Consider the following 20,957-nt stretch of genomic DNA (forward strand, 5'->3'; position numbering starts at 1 on the left):
TACATTATATTTGAATAAAAAGATGATCAAACCAATGACAAACCAGCCTTCTTTCCCTTTTTAAAAGAGTTTACTCTGTTTATCTTATAAACTGAACAGAACTGAGTCCCACCTCTTCTCATAGTCGAGATCTCCCACAGAGCCGTTCATTAGCTGATTTGGCGTCCATTTCAGAGTCATGCAGTCAGCCGTCTGGTGCAGAGAGAGGTATCCTGGGATTGCTTCCATATCATCCCTCTGAAAGTACCACAACAGAAGCCCACATTACAAAGCAAACCTTTAATTAATAATAAATCCTGCTCATACTGATTTTCAGTGACCAGACTTTTTTGTACTTTTATTGTAGCTTTTCTATTTAATCACAATAAAAGGTAATTTAATGTTTATATAGAATATGCATTCATAAAGAACCCCATAAAGATCTATGATAATTGACAGCTGTTTCATGTATTATTTACCGGCTGAACCAATACGTTGTTCTTCCCGAACAAGAGGGTCGCTCTGGAATTCTGATGAAGAGACTCTACGTAGTCTCTTGCAGAGGGGGAGGGAGATGGCCTTTCATCCATACTACTACTGGAGTGTCTTTTCTGAATCTGAACGAACGAACAAACACACACACACCAAAAGTTTCTATCAAAATGTTATGCAAATAAGGCCACCAGACAATATAAGTGATAAACCCTAGCAAACATAGTGTTATAGTAACTATTTATCTTGTTTTCCTAATATTATGCCACAACATCTTTCTGTCCAAGTGGAAATATGTTTGACCGCAAATGAGTCATTAGATAAATACTTATGTCTCCTCTTTCGTACATCAAAAAAGCCACAAAACTGGGCTTTTACTGCTCTCTAACAGATAGTTGTAATGCATCAGAAAACAAGCCTGAAGTGCAGTGTTGTCAGATCTATCGGAGACGAAAAACAAGCGCTGTGTCCTGATGTTGTGTGGGTGTTGGCGATGGCCAGAGAGGGTGATCAGTCAGGAATCTGACGGCTGCATTTGGTAATGGAGCTGGGTAATGATGTGAAGCATGTCTCTTGAGTGGAAGTTCATATTCTCCTCAGAAACAGCAACCACACTCAAATGCACTGACCGCAGCATGACTCTTATTGACCACAACCCTCTTCACAGGTCTAAAACATCACTAAACACCAGCAAATAACTTAGATTTAGTTTATTTTGACTTTGGTTTATCATAAAAAAATGAGCTTAGATGTAGATATTACCCATACTGACAAAAATTCTAAACAATTAAACGATCAAACGAAAAGATCATGAGTCCAACATCCTAAAGAAGGTCAATTGTCGTGCATTCAAAACTACTAACCAACATGCAAAAAGTGTGGAAAGTACTGCAGCATAATGAAAAAAAACAGGCCTTATTGGTTGTCACTATGTATTATGACTTTAATGTGACATGCAATTAACTGACTGCTTTTGACCCCTGACATTTTCTTGAGGCACAGTTTGAAACGTCAAGTGAATTTTAAATGGCCTGAATGGCACTTCCATCTTGTTCAAATACACAAGAGCTTTAACTCTTGTTTATTTTGTGCAAACAGATATAAAAAAGAAAAATCAAGTTATAAGATTAGGTATTATTCTTGACTCCTTTTTAAGAACATAACATTTTAAATATTGCAGCATTTATGAATTGGGTTGTGGTGTACAGCCCCATGATATGCCACACCTGTGAGGTGGATAGATTATCTCGGCAAAGGAGAAGTGCTCACTAACACAGATTTAGACAGATTTGTGAACAATATTTGAGAGAAATAGGCCTTTTTGCACATAGAAAAAGTCTTAGATCTTTACATTCGGCTCATGAAAAATGGGGGCAAAAACTAAAGCATTGCGTGTATAATTTTGTTCAATGTACTGTCATCTCGTTTAAGTTTTTGTACATAAAAAATAAAATAAAAATGTAGTCACAGGTTACTCACGCAGAGGGCAGGTCTCTTTGTAGGCGAGTCTTGTCGACAGTGACCACTGTGAATACGATGCCTTTGCACCAACTCATCAGCTGAAGGATCTGTCCAGAAATGATCTGCTGTCTTCATTTTAGTGTACTCTAATGCACAGGGGCCCACTAAAGAAGAAATCAAGTTGTAAACAGATTATCTGCACAATGCCAACAATATTAAGGAAACAAAAAGACAAAAGATCTATGTTCCAAAACCTAGTGAATTGCCTCCCTAAATAGGCAGCGGCATTCTAAGGCAGCATCCTAACCATCATGATTAATCATTTTAAATGCTCCACATTGGCAACAACTCTATGTGCTACTCAATTAGCTATCTGCACGGGGAACTCAAAACTGACTTCAATAGAATTTAATGTTATCCTGTTGCTAAGTCAATGACCTTATACTCTAATAAGCATAAATTATTTGTACAATATATACAGTACAATATATTGCCAAAAGTTTTGGGACAACTGCCTTTACATGCACATGAACTTTAATGACATCCTATTTTTAATCCATAGGGTTTAATATGGAGTCGGTCCACCCTTTGTGGTTATAATTGCTTCAACTCTTATGGGAAAGCTTTCCACGAGGTTTAGGAGTTTGTTTATGGGAATTTTTGACCATCCCCGAACTGTTACCACAAAGTAGGGAGCATGAAATTGTCCAAAATGCCTTGGTATGCTGAAGCATTAAGAGTTCCTTACACTGGAACTAAGAGGCCAAACCCACCCCTGAAAAACAGCACTATAATATCATGAATGAATTGCTGTTATTCCCAATTTCTTCCACGTTGCTCTAATACCACAAACAGTTGAGCGTGGAATATTTAGGACTGAGGAAATTTCACGAATTTACTTATTGCACAGGTGGCGACCTATACCACGTTTCCACGCTTTAATTCACTGAGCTCCTGAGAGCCGCCCATTCTTTCACAAATATTTGTAGAATCAGTGCATGCATATTTGTGCATGCATAGGTGCCTGGTTTTATACAACTGTGGCCATGGAAGTGATTGGAACACCCAAATTCAATTATTTGGAGGGGTGTCCCAATACTTGCAATATAGTGTACTTTAAGCACCCTGCGGATATTACCTTTCACGTAGTGTGTACTACTTTGTTAATGTAAATGTTTAAAAGTGCACAATAAATGTTATTGTCTCCCAAAAGAAACAGAAGATTCTGAACTGCCTGAAACGAGTCGTTAGTAATTTCAGTGTTACTTTCTGCATGAACCTTGTGACAAATTTGCATAATGATATGGTAATGGTCATTTTGTTTCCGAAACATGCTATAAATGATAGACCAATCATAAAAGACTGGGCCCTCTGACCAATATGAGCAGAGTAGGCTCTTGAAAAGCAGGGGTTTAGAGACACTGAATACTTTATTGAACTGTTTCTAACCCTGTGAGGAAAGAGGTGGTGCTGCAATGTAAATGTAAATGTAAATTAGCAACCTTTAAAATAGCATAATAGGGAGAATTTAAGAATAAGAAAGATTTGAAAAAAGCAGGTCTACCTAATAAAGAGGCGAGGATAGGGCCATCCACCGGGTCCATTAGGATAGCCTCTTTCTCATAAAACTTACTGAAACAACATTAAAAGCAACTTTAATTTCAATGCAATATGGAAAGTTTGAATATACCTGGAAAAAAACCTGGTCAAGCTTGCTTTCTCTTAATAACACTATCCCACCTCTCTCACCTGCTGTTTTCTACCAGGTACAGTACAATCTTGTCCAGCACTTTCTCAATGAGTGCGGTGTGGATCCACACGTGTCTGACGGCCTGAGACGAGAAGTTTGGGATCTTGGGCATCTTACGGGTGCTCTCGCTGTATGAGAGAGACTGACTTCGTCTGAAGCAAAGAACGGTCAATGTCAGCAAAAGTCTAAAGTTTTGAATCTGTCAAAATCAATTCCTATGTAGATACTTATGCTTTGAAAGGAGTTTTTGTCAACAAAGTGGTAACTACTAGGCACATCATATACTCTTTCCAGGAATGGTATTTACTGGTAATTTTCCTATAGTGGACATGTAGAAATCTAAAAACAAGCTTCAGAAAGCAAATACATTGCAGGTTTTTAGGTTGCGCACACAATATGTGTACTGTATTTTGAGAGAGACTCAGATGTGTGTTGCATTAGGGGAGATTAAAGTCTTTTCTCACTTGCTCTCAAAGACTAGCTCCAGCTCCTGGGCTTTTCTGCACAGCTCTTCAGCTGGAGGGAAGTTTTTGCCCACTTTGGTGAATAGTGCAGCTATTTTGTTGCTTCGTAGGAAACCAGCAGCTCTCCGCTTCAACCCATGAAGCACACAGGCTTCAACAGCAGCTACACACACACACACACACACACACACACACACACACACACACACACACACACACACACACACACACACACACACACACACACACACACACACACACACACACACACACACACACACACACACACACACACACACACACACACACACACACACACACACACACACACACACAGAAAGAGAGAAAATGCACATTAATGGATCATTTTCCATGAAGAGGAAAGAGTATGTTACCCCAATCCAAGGCTTTATGTGTATCTGAGCCACACACATAAAATAGGGATATGATTGCAAAATCTTGGAAAAAGTAATCATGCTGTGAAAAAGAGCAAATTATACTTTTATGTACTCTTTCAAGTAATGTTTTGAAAGAAATTTATATTTTTATTCAATAAATTAAATTTGTCAAAAGTGACAGTAAAGACTTTTATAATGTTACAAAAGATTACCATTTCAAACTAATTCTGTTCTTTTGAATTTTCTATTCATTAAAGAATTCTGAACAAATGTAGCATGGTTTCAACAAAAACATTAAGCAGTATTTTTTCCCCAAGAAGGAATGTTTCTTTTTATTAGATAAGTGCAACTTTGGTGAGCATAGGAGACTTTCAAAGACCTAATCTTAAACCTTACCGACCCCAAACCTTTGAATGGTAGTGTACATATTGTATTAAGGAAAACTGTATAAGTAATGGACAATGTACAATGAGACAATGTAAACCCAGCAGGTCATTATCGCAAAACAATCCCTGAGACCCAGATATAAAATGAAGGGATTCTGCAGGACCCTAAATGGGTTTATTTTGCGATAAAGGCTGGCTGACTGTACATTAAAAGTAAATAAATAAAAATACATCAAATATTAATTTGAGCAGTTGTTATTTTAATATGTAAGATGAGCTATACCACAAAATGATTCTGACCAATCAATACAGGAAAAACAAAAACTTTTGTTATAACAGCATTAGCATATACATGTATAGTTTGAATATGTAATCAAGCTAAAACAAGCAGACAGACAAGAACAATGAGATGGAATACAAATATGTTGACAGAGATGCACAGACTGAGACACAATGCACTACGTGGCACTGCCTGCAGAGCTGATACTGAGGCTCTCACAGGACTAATCTTGTAGAGCTGCTCGGATGGGGTCGGGGGAAAGCCTGCGTAGCCATGGAAACCCTCACTGACGGAGCACTTGTGCTCAGTGAGAGCTAGGCAGGGCTCTGAAACAACATCAGCTGTTTTATCTCTTTGCCTCTTTCCTCATCCTGTTCTTTTCTGTCTTTTCCTGTCTCCAATGTGTCATGTTTTGTTCTCTTTTACAGCTGTTCTTTGTGACAGTCTTGAAATTTCTCATTTCGTCTTTCTCATCTGACTCCAACACTTTATGATACTCGCTTCTCTTCTGCTCTGTTTATAATCTCTGCAATCTCCTTCTCTGCTTGCATCAGAGTGCCACTTGTTTATCTTCTCCTCCTCTTGCACATTACTCGTCTCCTAGTCTCTGGTGCGGCAGACTGATATGCATTAGAAATAAACATGATAAAAACCAGTCTAAAGATCAGGTTAAAATCTCTTAATTTAGAAAGATGCACATCCATACAAACACAGTAGCTGCTTTCATCTGATGCTGTATTCATTGCTTCTCTTTGACCATGCTAAATGGATTCATGGCAAAGAGAGAAGACAGATAAAAATGAGCAGGTGAAATGAATGAGCAGTGGACGCACGGACCTTCAAACAGGTTCAAAAGGTCTCATATGCTGCTACAGGCACTATCTAATGAGAGTATCTTTAGTTAAATCACAATAGATGAATATTCAGTTTACTTATCATCATGCCATTCAGAACTAGATGACTGTTTCTACTGAAAGAAGTTGTTTACAGAATCCTCAATTTACCAAAATAACAAAAAGCTCCATTAAAGTCTCAATACAATTCATTTGTTTATGGAACAAACTAAAATATAAAGTAATCACTGAAAACCATTCCCTCAAATCTCGTCTTTTGACAGACTGCATAAAAAATTTGTCCATACAGAAGTTTAGGGTGGGTAACAGTTTTTAATGATTTTGAAATAAGTCTTATGCTAAAATTATAAAAACAGTAACACTATAAAATATTACTACAATTTTACTACAATAAATGTATTTATTTCATCCAGTCTTGTGTCACATTATAATATGCTGATTTTTTGCTCAAGAAATTTTTCTCATTATTGTCATTTGTGATGCTTCATTAACATCATGGTAGTTTTTTTCAGGATTCTCTGATTAATAAAACGTTTTTAAAAAAAAAGCATTTATTTAAAACTGTTTTTGTTTGTAACAATGTAAGTCTCTTTACTGTTACTTTTGGTCATTTTAACGCATCTTTGCTAAATAAAAGTATGAATTTTCCAATTAATAATAATATCAATAATCTTACTGACCCCAATGCAAACACAAGGGACCCACTTTATATTAGGTGGCCTTAACTACTATGTACTAACATTGTAATTAATAATTTAATACAATTCACTTATTGTGTACATACATGTTTTTACATTGTACTTACATTTAAAAAACACTTCCCTTACACCTAACCCTACTCTTAAACTTACCCACACCTGTCCCTACCTCTACCCATATCCCACCTGAATATCAGCAAAGGTGTTTTGCAATATAATTTGAACACAGTAAGTACATTGTACTTATTTTTTGATGTTAGTACATAGTACTTAAGGCCACCTAATAAAAAGTGGGGCCAACACAAGTGTAAACGATATTACAAAGTGTAGGCTTTCAGTAAATAACTTCAATCAGTCAATTTCTCCAATAATGCTATTGTACAGCTTCAGGAAAGATGTACAAGCTACTTATAAAAAAGAGCAACCTGTACATTTTTTTTCCCCCATCAATGAAATAAAATCCAATGGGTTTGGAAAAACATGAGTGTGAATAAATGACAGTATTTTCATTTTTAGCTGAACCATTCCTTCAGCATGTTTTCATTTACTTTTTCCTTTGTTGGATTTTGTTTGACCTTATACAGAATCATTTGTGAAAAACGCACACTCTTGATGCATGATGGCCTGCATGCAATGTATGACTACATTATTTTTATTCTGACTGATTCTCAATTCATTCATTTTACTGTGAGAGTGAAATGACAAATCTGTAACCAAGGGAAATGAAAGCAGCTTTATCCCAAAGTAAAATGAAAGGGACCATGCAGAGAGAGCGAGAGAGAGAGAGATTGGATGAGGAAGAAAATTATTTTCCAGTCAAATAAGTTTCCAAAGCAATATTCACAGCAACAATCAAACAGCACGACTCATTCTGTCATAGGAAATGGCACAGGGAGCAGGCGGCCACCTCCGACCCTGATCTCAAACGCTCATTAAAAATGTAATCGTACAGCCTGCGCTAATGGTTTTTAATCACACTGTCCACTCTCACTGACCAGCAATTTACACTGCAACATAATGATGTAAAAGCAGGGTGAGTGACAAAGTGACAAACAGCATGCTTTTAAAGCCACACGTAGACTAGAGCAAAAATTAAGAGGTGTCTTAAAATCCCACAGAACTGTGCACGGTTGATAATTGTATCCTATATCTGTGATGATGAGAAATGTCAGTGTTGACATTTCCATCTGTAGTGTGTAAACATCACTATAATCACGGTGGCTAATTACTCCCCCATGGGCAGCCAGCAAAATCTGGCTACCCTCCATTCATCTCCTATTATCTGCCAGTGTCACACTAGAAGCAGCAGCATTATTATATCATTCCAGTATTAGCATACACACTCAATGTAATTCATCTATTATGGCATAATGATTGTACATTCTTTCTTTTCTCTTCAAGTATTCCTGCTTTTGTTCTGATTTTGTTTAAAAGTGCGCAGAGAAAATCTTTGCTCTTTCTTAGTCCGGGGATTTAATGGAGTTCATAATGATTCTTTCATCATTTAATCACCCTCGTGTTGTTGCAAAGCTTGCTTTCTTCTGCGGCATATAATTTTAGAAAAAAAAAGAAGAATATTTTCAAGAACATTTGAACTGTTTTTGTCCATACAATGAAAGTCAATAGAGCATACAGGAAGGACATGAGAAGTTAAAGATAACAACATTTTCTCTCAGATTCCTTAGAAGAAATAAAAAGTATACAATCGTTACTTGTAGACCACAAATTTGGTAGTATGGGTAGGCTTGGGTGGGTTAAGGTATAAGAAAATTCTCAACAGTGTGATGTAATAACAGAAATTAATTACAGGCAGGCATTTTTAAAATATTATTACTATGTAAAAACATGTATGTAGACAATAAGCGCATTGTATCAAATGATTAATTTAAATGTTAGTACATAGTTGTTTAAAGGTGCCCTAGAATGAGTTGAAAAAAATATTTTAAATTGTTCTTCGATATCTACATAGAGGGTATATGGCTTATTTAAGGGCAAAAAAAGTCCAGATATGGTTTTAAAAGTCCATTTACAACCCTAGAAATTATCCCTAGGATGAAATGGTGTGTATTTGCCTTATGTGGAAGGGTCATGAATATTAATGTAAGTTCTGTTCTGTTCTGCTCACAGTGACAGCAAACACATCTCTATTTTCTTGCATGACAATGTAGAGATTAGGCATTCAACCATATGTTTCAGCCTGTTTCTGATGAAGATACAGATTTTAAAGAACAACCATCTGTTTTAAGATTGGAAATGGGTGCTGCTGAGTGGTAAGTTTAGTCTTTATTTTCAGTAAGAACCTGCAAAACGTAACTGTCAAAACGTTACATCAATACTAGAACTTCAGCCTAAACCTCAACTAGCAAGCATATAGCATTAACTTTACATGTTAACTAGTAATGTTAGCAGTCACAACTTTGAGCCCCCGTCTCTTTAAAAGTGAAAGTGCCCTTTTCAATCACACCGCAGTGATTTGCCCCCGTCTTCAGTATCAGATGCTGAGTTAAACCTGCTTGATTTTGTCCCAGGTTAGAAAAACTGTTCATGGTGAAATGGGCAGAGAAAACTAACAATTTGAATTAAATTGTTGCTGTATTAATTAATTAACTAACTCCATTTTTTCAGTCTAGGGCACCTTTAAGACACCTAATATAAAGTGGGCCCGACAACTTTGTTCTAGAGGATACACGTGAGGCTACTTGAGTCTTCTGTAGTCAATAAATTACTATCTATTTAATCTCATTGCTGTTGTAATATGAAAAGATCTAATTTCCGATGTTTTTCCAATTCTTGCCTCTTCTATGAGGTTCAGCGGAGGTTTAGTGATGTGGCAGGAGACAGTCGAGTGGACATAAGATGGAGACAGAGCAGGGCAGAAAAGAGTCATAATGAATCAGAACTCAGTGAATTACAGGAACAACCGGCTGAAACCAGAAACCAGCAATGCACACATGCCCTATAATCATCAACCGATACCCACTGCCGCAATAGGTGCATAATAAAACGAGTTAACAAGGCCATTAATCAAAAGGCATTTTTCAAGCTACTTTGATTGGTGTTATTCAGAAACACCACTATGACTAAAGAAAGTGGCTCCGAACAAGCTGTTTCTGTGAGCTTTAACTGCAAGGTTTTGTTGTCATATTTCTACCCCAACAAGAAACTTTTGAGAATAATTGCCTGGATGCAGTGAGGGAAAAACAGGCTAATTTACCAACATTTCAAACCTACCAACATCATTTGACCCCTCACAGAATTGTGCTGATTAAATTCCAGGGAAGGTGGTATGGCTGGCAGCAGGGCCGTGCTCAGACATTTTGAGGGGCAGTGGCCCAAACTAAAGTAAAAGGGCACTAATCACAATACATCATATCTCTACACATACACACTCTATAATTATTTGCTACATACTTGAGGGTGCCATGTAGGGCTGGGCGACATGACCAAAAAAGTTTCACAATAAAATGTTTCATATCAGTCAATATCAATAATTATTACGATAAATGTCAAACATCTATAAAACGGTAACATGGTACCAAAAATGGTAAGAACCTAAATAGGGTAAAATGTACATATTGTGACTGTTTGAGTTGTGAATTTGATTAAAATGAACCTTTGGACATCCTTAGTATCATATATTAAGATCACAATAACCATGGGTAAAACCACGCATATAGCACCTCACTATCGTGGTTAAATCTCACAACGCTGTTTAGTGGTCGCATGAACGAGCATTTGCTCTAGTAAGCTCACGCCACACTACCATTTGATATTTTACTTTATTAAAGTTTCAATATGGATATTTTTCTTACAAAACCCCATTTATTCACTTCAGAAGGCCTCTATTACCATAAAGGGCAGTGGCTTGGGCCCAGCAGCCACCTCCCTTGTGCACGTCCCTGGTTGCCAGCATCCTGAACAATAAAAGCGGTTTAGAAGTTGTAAAATGCAAATGTGAATAAAGCTGGGCAGGACAATAAAGCCTTCATAGAACAGGGTGAATATGATCTGGCAGAAATTGCATTATTAATGACTACTCATGTATTCACACTCGATCATTAAACATCATGTTATGATACCTTGATGTGAATTTGCACAGCAACGGAGAAGGTGTGTGTCGGTGTGTGTGAAAGAGCGATAACTTTATTATGTGGACAGATTTACTGCTGACAAACAGTGGATACCACTTACTGCAGCATGATCGATTACACATTCACTTACTGGTCTATATATGTTGAAATTATCACTCTATCTATGTTAACCTACACTCAATAAACATGACACTTCTCCTTTCACTCCTCGCTCTACCTGGGAATTAGCCAAACCATCATGCTGCCCAAATTTTGGCAGGTACTGGAACACAGATTCTCCCATGGAAACGAAAAATGAGATTTCTTTAAAGTGGTCATGAACTGCATTTTTTTATTTTATGTTTCTTGAGGTGTACTTATAATGTTAGTATGATTTTTACCTCAAAAATTGTCATAATTTAGTAAATAAAAGGCTATTTTCTACCTTGAATTTATCCCTCTGATCTGAGCGCTTTGATGGAAGGGGCGTGTCTGCTGTGAGACTTCATTGTAAACGGCCACTGCTATGATTGGCCAACATCATATGAAATAAGAATTCCATGTGGAACTCACTCAAAATCTTTTACTACATTTTTACTATTACAGCTGTTGAGATATACTAATCGTGAATAGTGTTTATTATATCATTATATGTAGACACTCATTATATTGAAATCAGAGATGAGCATTGTAGCCAATGACAGACATGTCTGTTGAGCACATGAATGCAGTGATCTCATCATTTTAACTTGATTTCTGCACTCTTGTGAATTATTTTATCATAACAGAGCAAACACAATGTAAATAAGAGATTTGTTGTGCAGTGTAGACAGCGTCATTGATTATAATGAATGTTTTGGCAAGAGTCCAGAACTCAGTCACCGATAAACTCCCACTGTGTTATTGACAGCTCCAGTGATTATAAAAGAAATGTTCTTTGATCGCTTTCTGTACATAATTTATTCATCATTTAACTAACATTATTTTCATGCTACCAAGAGAAACAATGCAAAGTTGGTCGTTTAGTCACTGGCTTAATTTATGACGCATAAACAGCAATAAATGATTTTGAGACAATCTGACTGTAACAGTGTGCATGAATCATTACAAATCAGAAATCACAGATTATGCATTAGAATTAACACGGTCACATACATGCACCGGAATTGCGACTCTGTATCTCTCTTGTCTCCTTCTGTTCTCAGTAAAGTGCCAGAAGGCAGGGTCAAATATATGATGATGAAAAGTGGAAGAAAGTGTTGATCTGATTCTGCAAAGGCGGTTTTTCGTCACACTATCACGATATGTGATAATCCCATACCACTTTCGGAGCTTGGATTCAATAAAAGCAGTTTTTGAACTAACAAGGAAGCGTTTGAGTTTTGAAACTTCTAGGGTGTTTTATATAATACCTCTTAGAGAAAAATGTGATTTCTCAGTTCATTTCTCCTTGAATGCTTAAATGTATATTATAGCTCTATACTCTTAATGGTGGTAAAGACTATAGATATCTTTTTTTAGATTTAATTTGATACCATGTTGACATATTGAACATAACTAAAGAACTGCATTATGTTTTCTAATAATCAAGAAACCGTAACTAAAGTCTAGTTTATACTTTCAGTTAGCACTGTTTTATAAGTTTATAAAAATGCTTTTGACCATTTTATTCTGTATACAAAAGGCAGTGGATAACAATTCTTAAAAAAAAAAGAATATCTGCATCAGGTATTTTTGCAGCAGCAAGCTTTTTTTTTACACTTCATTTTCTTTGGGCTGCAATTTGAACACCAAAATACAGGAGTAGGTATTTGGGGTTTGAAAGAAATAAAATTATTTCTACTAAAATGTGTCAGCTAAATGGTTCAGTAAATGTGATAAGAGCAATGGTGTCAGTAAAATGTCCTTTGACTTACCACAGAACGAGACAATATGGCTGCTGTCTTCATGAACAAACTTCCTTGTGACTGCTTCCTCCATGATCTGCTTGACCTGTGATGGACATGGAGACACAGCAGAGGCTGATTGAGTCGGCTAAATATGCATGATGAATTATAGCAAACATTGTACAGCTTGTTTTAAACATTGTGGATTGCCCCAATGATTGGTGAACCTTTCGAAGGATGCAGTATTTATGAATATTTTTGCTCTCACAAGTACTCTCATTAGTGCCATCAAACACTCAAAGCTAGAAAAAAACTCTGCAATAAATAACAGGAAGGAGAGAGTGTATACGTGGTGAGTAGGAAGAATGCAGACCATGACTCATCTCCCTTGACTATAAAGAGGAAAAGGAGAAATTGAGAGTTGGCATGCATGATTTATGTATAAAGCACTTTCGAATCGTGACTGTGGATGGTGGTTTTACAGTAGAACCCATTCAAATAAAATGTTACTATTTTTATAATGTCCTGACTAGACTGCGTATATATACAAAGAAACACACATTCAACAGATGATTACATCAGTTTGTTTGGGTGTTTAAGTAACTTTAAGTGAAGGTAAACTGCAATTGTGTGTTCAGAATGTAATATTAGCCTAGTTTCAACGAGAGATATAAAGGCTTTTCAATCTCAAGTGTGGAAGGGTCTGGCTGAAAGAAATTAACCTTCCGATTGGCTTAGGGAAGTGGCTAATGGAAATTTCCTGTTGTGTGTTTCCTCTGTTGATTCATTGCACATGACATGAAAGTGCGGGCAGTAGATGTGAAAGTAACCCTGGGTTAAGCAATGTTTTACACAAGTAATATTAAAAATGGGTTCAGTTCCCTCCTGTTTCGCCTCAAGGCTTGCCTCATGAAATGTGGATGCGCTCTCTCAAAGTTAAATCTCAGTGTTAACATCTAAAAGAAAGAGTCAAAAATGCCAAACAAATACTCAGTGTTTTTTACAACCACGGTTGCTTTACGTGGTGACATTTCAATCCCTAAGGAAAAATGTATTGCTCAAAGGATGCTATTACTAAGCACAGAAGACTTCAATTGATTTCTTAAACTTTCAGCTTTTTCTCTGATGTTTCTTCTGAAATGGGGTCATGTTTGATTCTTTTTAGAAATATAGTTTTTTTTTATTATTCAATAAAGACTTTCACACAATAAAATTGCTATATAACGAATATATTCGAAATAAACGCTGTTGTTTTGAACTTTCTAAAGAAATTTAGCATAGCCATAATGAATAAAATATATATATATATATATATATATATATATATATATATATATATATATATATATATATATATATATATATATATATATATATATATATATATATTTAACAGTATAACAGTTATTTTACAGTGTAATAATATTTCAGTGTATTAATGTTTTTCCTATATTTTTAATCCAAAAATAAAGAAAATAAATGCAAAAATCGGCATTTGCATTGTGGTCAGATTTTGTTCATCACATGTTGTGCTTGTGAAAGTAAAGCAATTTAGCTAATAAGTACAAACCCAATTCCAAAAAAGTTGGGACATTGTAAATTGTGAATAAAAACAGATTGCAATGATGTGGAAGTTTCAAATTTGAATACTTTATTCAGAATACAACATAGATGACATATCAAATGTTTAAACTGAGAAACTGCATAATTTTAAGGGAAAAATAAGTTGATTTAAAATTTCATGGCATCAACACATCTCCAAAAAGTTATGACAAGGCCATGTTTACCACTGTATGGAATCCTCTCTTCGTTTTATAACAATCTGCAAATTTGCATGTTTAGACATGGCTTCTTTTTTGACCAATAGAGTTTTAGCCGGAAACAGTGAATGGCACGGTAGATTGAGTTCACAGTGACAATGTTTTCTGGAAGTATTTCTATTGTTGTGTTGTGATTTTCATTACAGTAGCATTCCTGTAAGTGATGCAGTGCCGTCTAAGGGCCCGAAGATCATGGGCATCCAGTATGGTTTACCGGACATACTGAGCTAATATTTGGCTCATACATAAATGTCTATTGTGAATAAAATATAAGTTTATGAGATTTGTAAATTATTGCATTTCTTTTTTATTCACAATTTGAACAGTGTCCCAACTTTTTTTAATCGGGTTTGTATGCAAATCAGAACAGTAGCTCAAGGTTTACAAATGTGCAGTTTGAAATCGTAAAAAATTTGATGACCCAGAATCATACTATAGTAAGGTAATGCAATAACAGTGTTAAAATGATGTGAATGAAAAGCCCATTACTGTGTTCATAGCATCTTGCTTTAGCATTCAGTCTGTACTCTGATTCTGATATTTACTCCCTGACCTTCTCTTCCATTTTCTCATAACTAATGCATCAGGACAATACAAGCTCTTCAGAGCAAAACCTGTTGATTTGGTGAGACCCCACTGCCTGAGAAAGAGTTAAGGTCTGTCTGGCTTTTTATTTCCCAGAATCTGGCATTTAAAAATTTCAGATCAAACTAAAAAAACTAAAAATATATATTTTATAACAAAACACAATCTCAAACCACCTGTCTAACCAAGAGATTAATGTAGCCTTTTCTGAGTTATTTCCTTATTAAAAAACTATCTACATCCACTCTGCTTGACACAGATGGTGAAATCTAATACAGTGTATTGATTTTTTCTCTGTCTTTTTTCAAAACATAGTTTAAACACCACAAATTACTCACCTGAGCGCTATAAATAACACCAAAGGTTAATGTTTCTCCTCTTCCATACTATAGAATCACACCTATCATAACTCCAGACAGGGAGAAAGAAAGGCGCAAAGGAAACTCTTACACTGAGAGACCTATTCACAAAGGTGCAGATCAGAATCACAACCACAAAACAAAAGCCTGTTATTTTTAGAAACAGGCATGAATTTTGTTACACCAAGAAGATTATGATGCTGCCAAGGCACAAATTTTACTGAACGGTTTATAAAGGCTGGTTTGACATTTTCAAACTCTACAGTGCTTCTCTCCCATGTAAGACAAAAAAACTGTTTAGCGATCTGAAAGAGAATTTAAGAGAAACATTTTCATCGTTCATCATTATTGGTGCTTGCCACGTGCTATTGACCTGAATGATACTACAAAATGTGCAGCTTCAGTAGAGGTGAAGAATGCTCCAGGGTCATGCTTCATGCATATGCAATCAATACAACCAATTGGAGTCTGCATACACTAAAATGAGAGGACCTTTTTTTTTTTCCTGAACTGATGAGTTTAGCTGAAGGACAGCATGCCAGACAGCCTTGTTGATGAACCCTTCAGTGCATCTTTCAGAAGGTTAGAAGTTCATGAAAGCTTTTTGTGGCTGACTCAATCCACAGATAAACAATGTTTAGCATTCTCCTCTACAGGGATGCACAGACAGCTGGACTGATATATGGGCACTGATACTGACCTTTTTAAATGGATATTATCAGTCAAATATAACCAATTCAAAATAGTGAGTTAGTCATAAAAACATTATTAAATTAGTAGATACAACCTGCACACTATTCTATATTTTCTTAAAGGCATAGTGCACATGTTTATTATATATATATATATATATATATATATATATATATATATATATATATATATATATATATATATATATATATATATATATATATATATACACACGTGCAGTTTTTTTTACTTTCTATTAAATCAAAGAATCCTGAATTTTTTTTTTATAATTGTTTCCACAAAATATAAAGCAGCACATCTGTTTTCAACATTAATAATAATATTTTTTTAACAACAAATCAGCATATTAGGATTTCTGAAGGATCAAGTAATGGCTGCAGACAATTCTGCTTTTCCATTACAAGAATAAATTACATTTTTAAATGAATGCCGTACCGAACTTGTCTGGCTATCACAAGACCAAGCTCAATTTAAAATTAAACATTGTTCTCGGGAGTCTGCTCTGTATTTTCTACTGAATAAGAGGTGTGATCAACTGGCATTATTCAAATAACTCTTTGTATGCAATTGGATTGTCCTTCAACCAATCAGACCACAAGAGGCGTGATGAACAGGCAACGACCCATCGCTTCTCTATCTGTCATCGTGTTAAACCCACCAATAGCGCACCAGGTGGATAAACCAGTGATTGGTTTCCGCAAAAGTGTAACAGAAGCAGTAGAAATTAATGCATGGGTGACTGAGTTGCAGGGCGAAATCAAATCGCCGGCAGATCAGGCTGGGTTTACCCAGTCTAGTACCAAACGGTTCAATATTATATTGAGAATTGTGGCAATCCCTAATATATATATATATATGTATATATATATATATACACATACACACTTTTTTTTAAATTGTAATATTTTACAATACTAATCTTTATTTACTGTATTTTGGTTTAAGAAACTTCTTTTAAAAAACAGTAAATCTTACCCAAACTATATAATGAATCAGTATAAGAAAATAAATTTGTTTGGAAAAATAAGTTTGGAGCATCTCTTATCTCTGGAGCCTTTGAATAATTACTTCAACAGAGATAATATTTTAAGCATATCAAGAAAGACCACATGAAAACAAAAAGATAACATTCATATAACAAAGAGTGCACTGCCATAGCTGAATTAAAGATCACTGGTGTGATAAGAGCAAATAAAATCAATCAATGTTTACTAATGGTGTCTAAGCTCTTATTGATCAGCCTCGTTTAGGGTGTAGTGTGCATTGTTGAGACTCTGTCATGCTCTGTGTGCGTGTGTGCGAGTGAGTGAGTGAGTGAGTGAGTGAGTGAGTGAGTGAGTGAGTGAGTGAGTGAGTGAGTGAGTGAGTGAGTGAGTGAGTGAGTGAGTGAGAGAGAGAGAGAGAGAGAGAGAGAGAGAGAGAGAGAGAGAGAGAGAGAGAGAGAGAGAGAGAGAGAGAGAGAGAGAGAGAGAGAGGTCTATTTGGAGCTCAGCTGTCCCTGATGTCTCAGCAGCATGACAAAGGTTTCCATGGAGATAGCATGGAAAGTCTCACAGCTTGGGTTGCCAAGTTACTTCCCAAATGTGTTAGCACCACACTGAACTGTTGCTTAAACTCTGAGCAGACCCCGATGAACAATTCCGACGATGAATAGGAATGGCATTTGTCACCATTTATGCCACCAGCACAAAAATGATTTGCCACATATTACCACGCTTCATCGTGCTGAGAGAGCGGACGTGTGAATTGAAAGGCTAAGAGGTTGAGTGGATTATTACACTACTCAGAAAGAACAGGCAAATTCACACAATGACAGTAATTACAGTTACACTTATACTGGTCAACAGACCACCAAACAAATCCACAGGACTCTCAGTTGGTGTTACTTAATATTAGCATGATCTGACATTTACTGCTGCCACAGTTTATAAAACACAAAAATGCAATACTTTAAAATCCAGGGCAATCCATTAAGGCCCACTCCCACCAAGAACAATAAATAATAATAACCATATTAGCGTCCAGACTAGCTGATGATATTGTTCCATTTATTCTAAGCATGCCCTGCAGTTCTGTCGATCCTAAGAACTAAATCTTTATCATTATAATTATAGTGCTTGGTGTGAACATCAATTTAGGCTTCAACATCAATGTGCCTGATGCTCCAAACTGCTACTTCAACCTCAGTCTGACCTAGAAAGAGCCTGGAAAGCATCCTGTGTGGTGCCAAAACCCAAACCTCCTTTTTTAATCATATTCATCATCATGTGCTATCTAGGTCTCGATGCTGAACCCCACAACTTCCTAGGAGCAATAAAACATCATTAAAAATACTGCCACATGCTGTGTTATTAAATCTTATTAAGTATGGAAATAATTTGTATGACATAGCTGCTAATTAGTTATGCTGATAGTATACAAAGGAGAGACCAAAACATTGAAATGACACAAAAGTAGGCTTTTGAAAAAAAAGTTTGCATTTGCGTGGTATACATCAAATATATAGATCATTTTACACCAATAGCGAAGCTCTGTGGGTGGTGTTGATCTAAATCAGTTCACAGTCCATATGGCTCTACAAGAATAGGTTTTATGCTTCTTAGGGCAACACAATTCCCATGACACATACACATGGTGTTAATGCACAGCAGGATTATCACATATCTTGAAGCAACGGTCTAAAATCTGACTACTTTACTACTCAAAGTAAAAATGCTATTAGATGCTAATCTGTTTATTGAAGGAACAGTTCCATCACTACACATTAAATGATGTTCACTGATGTATTCTTTTATCTGCTACACTAAAAACAGCGATGCCCTTTAAATGTCTTTTTATATAGCTCTGATAGATAATTAGAGACATTATACAGCCAAATATATATTTGCATAATGACCACAAAACTATAATTCACTGTTGTCCAAGGTAACCTGATTACTTTTTCTGTTTCATTCTGCAGTCCATTTCTTCTTACAAACAAATTCAACGCAGCCAGTCATTATGTTTCTGGGTTTATAAAGCAAAAAAGAAGTTACCAAAATCCATCCATCCATCCATCCATCCATCCATCCATCCATCCATCCATCCATCCATCCATCCATCCATCCATCCATCCATCCTTCCTTCCTTCCTTCCTTCCTTCCTTCCTTCCTTCCTTCCTTCCTTCCTTCCTTCCTTCCTTCCTTCCTTCCTTCCTTCCTTCCTTCCTTCCTTCCTACACTCACACACTCACACACTCACACACTCACACACTCACACACTCACACACACACACACACACAGGTTCCGTGGCCCTGAATGGGCTTCTCAGCACTGAACATCTTGTATGTTTTTCTTATCTGACACTCTGAGCTCAGTTAATAGACCTCTCTCCTAATCATCCTCTGATCTGCGTCAGGTGCAGAGTTGCTCCAAATCTTCCTTTATTGCCCCCTAAGGCTACATCTACACTAATCCGGATAAATTTAAAAACAGTTTACAGTTTACAGTTTTCGTCTAAAAACGCCCCGCGTCCACACTATCAATTTCAATCATTTTGCAAAATGTTCATCTGCACTGAAATGTCTGAAAACGCTTACATCCCCGTACTGCGCATGTGCAAATCCAAGACGCTTCGACTTGGGTCATTACCGCTGTCATGACAAATCCTGTCCGCCTGTGAAATCGTGTCCGCTGGTAGCGGTTTTAAATGCCTGATAAAAAGTTGTTATACATGGTTCTGGACAAGCAATTGTTTAAAAATAAACTATGAATTCATTTCCATACTAAGTACACACATACGCACGCAAAACATTTATTTGAAATATGTAATTGATTGCTATAACGGGAGCAAAAACATGTTCTGAATTATTTTGACTGATAAACTAAGTACCAATACAAAATCATGACATAGTAATGTACCTATAATCTAAATAATAAAGATTTAAAAAAAAACCCAGCAATATACAGAACAGGTGCACAAAATAAATAGATTATATACCAGATATGCTTGTATATATCTTATATACTTATATAAGCACTTATAGCTTCATATACTACTAATATATGAAACATATGCTTTGTAAGACATTAAAGACTATTTTAACACAATTTAAACAGCAAAAATCAAACCGTGATTGTGTAAGAATTGTAATCAGGCTTTGAACAGATTACCTATTAACATTTCTTTCAGCCAATAGAATCGCTCTGGGGGTCCTTGCGGACACGATTTCACAGGGGGACAGGATTTGTCATGACACCGCTACTGGTTTATTTACTCTTTGAAATTTTGCAGCAATGTCGAGAAAAGGCACTGAGTTTTTTTAAATGTGTCGACAGTGAGGTGGAGTTGTTGCTGCGAGTAACACATGAATATAAAGAGCTAAAAGCAAGTGAAAATGTAGACTGGGAGACGTGCCAAAATAAATACGGCGTGAATTGGTCATTTGACTGCATCACATGGCTAAAAATGCGTCATCGTATTAAAAAGCCTCCCTTTTCACAGTCCACACTACGACGCGAAGACAGCGTTTTCAAATTTATTCGCTTTGGAGAACGTTTTCAGAACAATATGTTTTCATTGACTTAAAACGCTGTCTCAGTGTGGACGGAAGGCCAAAACTGAGAGAAAAATATACATTTTCAAATGAAAACGTATTAGTGTGGACATGGCCTAAGGTGATTGCATACATCTGAATATGCCCACTTTCATACTATAGTACAGACACACTAAAAAATGTTTGATTCTTCAGCAGTTCTTTGGGGTGGCTGAGGTGCTATATA

At 36.2% G+C, this 20,957-nt stretch overlaps 1 protein-coding gene across 3 annotated transcripts in view; it reads right to left on the bottom strand.

Moving 5' to 3' along the window:
* sgsm1a (small G protein signaling modulator 1a) overlaps positions 1-20,957 on the bottom strand; it is a 43,093-nt gene that overhangs the window by 14,736 nt on the left and 7,400 nt on the right. For all 3 annotated transcript variants that reach the window (XM_067439304.1, XM_067439303.1, XM_067439302.1), the window contains exons 3-9: positions 12,749-12,824; positions 4,147-4,309; positions 3,682-3,834; positions 3,497-3,564; positions 1,951-2,096; positions 459-596; positions 113-237 (exon numbers count right to left, since the gene is read on the bottom strand). In XM_067439304.1, coding sequence (XP_067295405.1) covers positions 113-237; positions 459-596; positions 1,951-2,096; positions 3,497-3,564; positions 3,682-3,834; positions 4,147-4,309; positions 12,749-12,824 — 869 coding nt within the window. The remainder of the gene's footprint in view (positions 1-112; positions 238-458; positions 597-1,950; positions 2,097-3,496; positions 3,565-3,681; positions 3,835-4,146; positions 4,310-12,748; positions 12,825-20,957) is intronic.

This window comes from Pseudorasbora parva, chromosome 3 (assembly GCF_024679245.1).
Source record: "Pseudorasbora parva isolate DD20220531a chromosome 3, ASM2467924v1, whole genome shotgun sequence".
Lineage (NCBI taxonomy): Eukaryota > Metazoa > Chordata > Actinopteri > Cypriniformes > Gobionidae > Pseudorasbora > Pseudorasbora parva.